Source organism: Cynoglossus semilaevis, chromosome 10, assembly GCF_000523025.1.
Source record: "Cynoglossus semilaevis isolate Cse_v1.0 chromosome 10, Cse_v1.0, whole genome shotgun sequence".
Classification (NCBI taxonomy): domain Eukaryota; kingdom Metazoa; phylum Chordata; class Actinopteri; order Pleuronectiformes; family Cynoglossidae; genus Cynoglossus; species Cynoglossus semilaevis.
The window spans coordinates 10,962,366-10,968,525 of NC_024316.1; the positions used below are offsets into that span (position 1 = coordinate 10,962,366).

The 6,160-nt window shown below is 39.5% G+C and overlaps 1 protein-coding gene across 1 annotated transcript in view; it reads right to left on the minus strand.

The window, feature by feature from the left end:
- Positions 1 to 3,946: 3,946 nt before the first annotated feature.
- zgc:136971 (S9 family peptidase) overlaps positions 3,947 to 6,160 on the minus strand; it is a 7,529-nt gene continuing 5,315 nt past the window's right edge. The window contains 6 exon segments of the mRNA XM_025059258.1: positions 3,947 to 4,746; positions 4,849 to 4,955; positions 5,473 to 5,575; positions 5,653 to 5,846; positions 5,952 to 6,040; positions 6,121 to 6,160. The exon segment at positions 6,121 to 6,160 is cut by the window's right edge and continues 9 nt beyond it. Of these exon segments, the coding sequence (XP_024915026.1) occupies positions 4,647 to 4,746; positions 4,849 to 4,955; positions 5,473 to 5,575; positions 5,653 to 5,846; positions 5,952 to 6,040; positions 6,121 to 6,160 (633 nt within the window). The 3' untranslated portion in view covers positions 3,947 to 4,646.

Sequence of the window (6,160 nt, forward strand, 5' to 3'; positions counted from 1 at the left end):
GTATCTTAGTGCACAGCATGGGAACTGAGAGACAGATACATATGACAAAAGAAGGATGGAGTTGAGCCAAAGGCATAAAGAAGAAGCAATGAAAGAGGATTTGTGTGAGATGATGGAGTTCAGATCATGGAGTTCCCACGAACTGCTGGATTCACAGGACAGTCAACAGTTTAGAGCCTATGTTTACACACGCATTGGTTTTTAATTATGATATCTTAGCTGATCGAAATGTTTTAGAAATAGTTGGCCTCCCATTATCCCAGATTATTGTGTTTATTACAGGTCATAGGTCAGTATTGTTCTTACAGATTTGTTCTTATCAGTGAGTTGTTGCCAAACACTGAGATGTTGCCAAAGAGTGAGTTCAAAATTTAAAGAGAAGTTCAATAAAAAATAATGATAATTATGGTATCATTGTTGTTTACTTTATATAAGAAGCCTGTGCAGTTTTGTTTTTTCTTCACTTTTGTATTGTTTCGTCCTATTGGAAACAAAATAGATTATTTTGTTGTTTTTGTAAAATAAATTAAATATATATACAGTATATAAACTGTCTATATTCAATTATATTTTGAGTGTGTGGTGATGTTTGATTGTGTTACTTTCATTTTTTTTACCTTTTCTTTGAGTAATGCTAAGCTGATATACATCCTATCACAGTAAAAGGATGTTGTGGGTCAACCACAGGTCAGTACGTGCTGTACAGCAAAAGGTAAAGATTAAAAAGAGTTCATTAATAGGCCACTAGTCTACATGCCAGTGTGTTCGTGGGAAGATTGATAAAATATCAAGATGACATAAATGCATGAAACAAATTGTTATGAACATTTGTGTAACTGTAAAAAGGTGTTCTATTATAAGAGGTCATGGAAAGGTTAACATTTCTGTTTAGGTGTTACTACCTTCTTTCTTCTTAATAATTGAATGAAAAAATCAGGGTTTAGTGGTGACCTTGTGAACTTTAGAAGTTACAAAGGGTATCTTTAGATCTCTGAAGTCTTACAAAGTTACAAAGGGTATCTTTAGATCTCTCAGCTACTAACAAACCACAGCTTCCTCACTCTGTTTGACAACAGATGCACCTACTACAGACTCCAGTCCCCAGCAGCTGTGTTGTGTTGTGAAACACGACAACAAACCAACAAATCTGTGGTGATGCACCAGAATTTACCAAACACATGGTGAAAGAAACCGAAAAAAAAGGACAAGGGCGGAACAAAGAGAGAGGATGAGAGAGAGGGAGAGAGAGAGAGAGAGAGAAAATATAGAGAAACTCTAAAGGTCGTTGTGGATATACTGCTGACAAAGCAGTGGAGCACACACACACACACACACTGTCTCTGTCTCTCTCTCTCTCTCTCTCTCTGGGTGAGAGCCTTCACTGTTCAAACAGTCTTCAAAAGTCAAAAGCTGAGTGAAACAGAGATGGTAAAGGGCTGTTTCCTCCAGTCACAGCCGGTGTTCAGGGGGCTGTGAACCAGCGCTGAAGCCCAGAAATTGTTTTCTTTTATAGACAAAGAGACAAAGGCAATAACAGACCACGGGCAGGAAGAGAGTTAGTAGACTGAGGGAGGAGGGAGGATGGAGTGAGGTTAATGTGAAGTCCAACTGTAAACAGCCAGGCTCTCATTCACACACATTGTGGCACAATTACATCCTGGAACACAACCAGAGTCCACAGGTGAAGGCACTGACTGGAGGGCTCTGGAGAAATTGCAGTTATAAAGTGTGAACAACCATAGAAAACCATAAAACGAGTCACAGGATAGAAAATCCCATCTAAATCCAATTCCAGCCATTCTTTAATACCTTCTGCAGGTTCTTTTAATACACTGAACGTTCAACCCCAAAGACAGTGACTGAACGGCCCCAACACCACAGTTTTATGAGATCCAAGGCATAAACAGCACACAGTGGACCTACATGTCACCAAGGATTGAACCCAGGCTTCAGCCATCAACTGTACAGGAGTAAAAGTACACATACGGGTCACTCTGGACCTGTTTAGGCACAGGGGCTTGTTTCCCAGCCACAGACAGGCAGCCAAACCCACCACAGTTTCAAGGGTAGATGTAAAGAATCACTCTATAGTTCTTTTTGTCTATAAAAACGGGTCATGAAGTCTATTTTGGGAGCCATTTTTTTGTCAAGCATTTCACAGTCATATATTACATAAATTTTATGACTGGAGTCAATCACTTGCCATTGAGTGGCCTTAACAAAGCTTTTATAAAGCTTCAAGTGTAAGGAAAGCTGCAGCACTCAGCTGGTTTTCTCAGCTGGGGAAGACAGTTTTAAGGAAAGCGTAAAGTCCCAATTGTTAGGTCTAACTGTAGAGGCTAACAGTCCATTTTATCTCAGCAAACAAAAAGTCCAAAACAGTTTATGTTATGAACTATAGTACAATCATATATTTACTACGAACACAACACTAATGTCCTCTCAGGAATTGAAGAAAGATACATGAAGATCTTCTTCAACAAGACGCTAGCTTTCTTTAATTTTTATAGCCATCTGCTGCCACCTAGTGGAAGAGTATTTAATTGTTCTGCCTGTCAGTGAGGCATTGTCAAACAGGCATTGTTATTTGCAGTAATTAGATAATTCTATTCAGCCTTATTAAGGGACATTTAATTTGCTGATGGTGCACTAGTGCACAGTGGTTGGATCACTGAATGATACAGTCTTAAATGGAGCATTACAGCATATTTAAATTTTCAGTTTTGACACAATCCAAACAATAAATAAATAACATATATAGGCAGGTGGAGAAAAGATTTTGATTGACAACTGGATCATCCAATAGAAGCTTGGTAGAGGATTCATTTTGTGATATCTTTAAACCATCACTGGCCTATTGGATTCTCACAACTCAAACCTTTAGATTACTGGATGGCTACTTCTGTTGAATTATACAGTCTATATAACTGAAGTACGCTGGCATGTATTACTGCAACAACCGCAGGACAAAATGTCACATTCTGTTCTACTTTCTCAGCTGCTTAAAAGACTCTTTTGTCCTCTATTGTGTGAAGACGAAGCTCTCTTTCCTCCCTTTGTCTGTCCACCTCCTACATACACTCAGCATGAGCGTGAGTCTTTCCCTTTCTCAGCTTTCAAACAATGCCTCATCTCTGTCTCCCAGCCCACACCAGGATGCCACAGTGGGGCGCCATGAACTTCTCCATCTATTTGGCTCATTCATTGGCTGAAATCACCCAGATGCCTCAGTCTTTACTCCTCTTTTCTTCATCTGTCACTTCCTCATCAGCACAATCTCCATCCTCTCCTCCTCCCTCACCGACTCCAAAACTGGTGACCTCACCCAGTGACTTCACCAGGCGGCAGCTGCAGTCAAGGCCACAGTCACGGAGCAGTGTTGGTGGAGAGGACAATTAACACCGACGCTGTGTCTGGGACACCAGGGTGAGACAGCGGAGAGGAAACTTCTGGAAGCTATCAAACAATCTGAGCGTCTCATCTCAGTGACTTAACCTTTCAATTTCTGCCTCTGTTACATGCATTGGTGCTAATGTCCACTTTTGTTGTCTGGTACATGAAAATGAAGGGACTTTTTTTTAGGGCCACAATGAAGTGTGAAAATAGTCACCATCAAACCAAGACTTTGTTTTCATCTGCTTCTGTGACCTCTTTCTGTTGCTGCACACAGATTTCATCATATTTGGTTTTATGAAGAAAAAAAGAGACTAAAGAAAATATAAACATCTAATGTCGGTCTAAGAGCGTTTAAAGGCGAAGCAACTTTGATTTTCCACGTAGTCTATGAATTGAAGTATCCAGTTTGGATTTCTAATGTTTTGGAACCCACAGAGGTCATTTGTTAAGCATGTAAACCTTTCTCTTTAACTACGGCTTTCTCAGGTTTTACAAAGACATACATTACACTGGACTTACCTCAGTCTCTCAACTAAAAACATCCCCTGGCTGAGTGATGGAATGTCTTTTATTCTTATTGTGTGTGGCCAAAAGATGATGTTTTTACAAATGCATGTGTAGCATTACAGTAACAGTTATATAAATATACAGATATATACTTTTACTGACTAACTACATAAGTGGTATATTAACGTTAGAAACCGTAAGTAATGATGAGAAAAATATAAGGTTATAAAATACTAGCAACAAAGTACCCACAATGTAACAAAAATAGTCAATAGGTTCAAAAAGAACAAAAAAGGGCAAAATTTGATTTATTATTTAACTGATTTTTTTAAAAGAAACTACTACTAATATTTTCAAATGTATTTTTAACGGATGAATTATTTGGCTAAATCTAAAGAAGATCTGAACCGATGCTTTGTCTAGGTTTCGTCTTTTATTCATGCTGATTAAACAAGTAGGAATCTGTGGGGGGAACGATCAAGAACTCTTGAAAGAAAAGACAAATGTTTTGAAAGAAAGAGGCGGCCATCTACTGGACACTCCGAAGATTACACCTATTGGTTCCAGTGAGTCTGATACCAACTAAAAATTTGCTAGATCTATGTCTAAGACTGAATTCTCAATGTGGGCTATGCAGTTACTCAGATTATGTATAATATAATGGCAAAACTACAATTTTTTTTAATTTGTATTTTTATTGTACAAAATGTGTTTATTGGTAATGTTTGTGTGTGAGTGCGTGTTCAGAGATGCTGGTACAACCACAGCACTGTGTTTAGGAAGCAGTTGACCTGCGTGTCCACTCTGGACAGAGAATGTCCGTCTTCAGCAAACCACAACAACCTGCAAAAGGTTAGAGTCAAACACAATGTGTACAATAGACAATACTTGAAACAATTGAAACAAAAGACCAAGTTTTTTTGGATACCACTGCACTTGCTGTACCTGACGGGTGACGCTCTGCTCTTCAGTACTTTATAAAGCTCCAGACCTTGGTGAGGAGACACTCGTCTGTCTCTGCCTCCCAGCATCAGCAGCACTGGAGCCTTGATCTGCCGTACAAACAAAACACACGTAAACCAACTGATCAAACTGAGTGTGATGTTACAGCTTGATGTTCTTATGTAAAGTAAATAAATAAGAAAAATAGCCCAAAACTTCAGGTTAGTTTTAATCTTGAGCAATGACATGTGCAACAGTCATTTGTTTTAACTCCACACTTATTCACTTCACAAATGTAGTTTCTTACAGAGAGTTTTTATACTGTATTTCACATACATAAAGCTACACATGATACTGGAATTTGACAAAATGTGAGCAGAGCAGGCAGAAGGAATCTGTATATTCTTTACTGAAAAGTTAGGCCATATATTGGCCTGGCATTAGTCCTTCCAATCTGTTGCTACCCCAATATTCCATAGACTTGGTAAGTGACGGAAAACTGGTCTTCAACACAGCAGTGACTCTGAACCTTTAAACAAGTGACCGCATTTGAATTCTAGGTGACCCCACATGGGATCGCAACCCCAAGGTTGATAAACACTGCATTATAGTGTGGATGTGTCTGACCTGGGCAGCATGTCTGATGGGTGACTTCTCTAACATAACAGCCAGGTCGTCAGCTGTGGGGATGTGGTCATATGAGAAGTGCAGCCCAACACTGGTGTAACGCCTGCAGACAGAGAGAAGAAAAACAATCATCAGGATAAGACGTGGTTTTACTGTGAAACACCGTGACTACACACTCACCAGTCAACTATGTCACTGGTTCCCAGTAAAGTAGCAGCATTAATGACAGGGTTCCTGACCGCACATGCTCTGTAGAAGTCAGGGTACTGACCAATCAGATGACAGGACAGAAAGCCCCCGTGAGAACCACCAATCACAGCCAGGCGTTTAGGGTCAAGTGCGGGGTCACTGTTCAGTGCAGTAACTACAGCTCGCTACAAAAATGAAAAAAACAATTATTCATCATTTGTTTTTTTACTTTTGGCAGTAAACTTTTTTTTTGTCTTTATTTTAAAGTCAGATCTCGTTGCAGTCCACACCTGCACGTCTTTGACATCCTGGTGTCCAATTTGACCAATCAGGGACAATATGCCGTCTTGTCCAAACCCTGTGGATCCTCTGTAGTTAACTGATCAAAAGGAGGTATATAGTGTAATTTAAAGAAAAAAAACAATGTGTACATACGTGTAGAACAAAGAAACACATTACCTAAGAGCACAGCTAAACCCAGTCTAGTCAGACCAGCGGT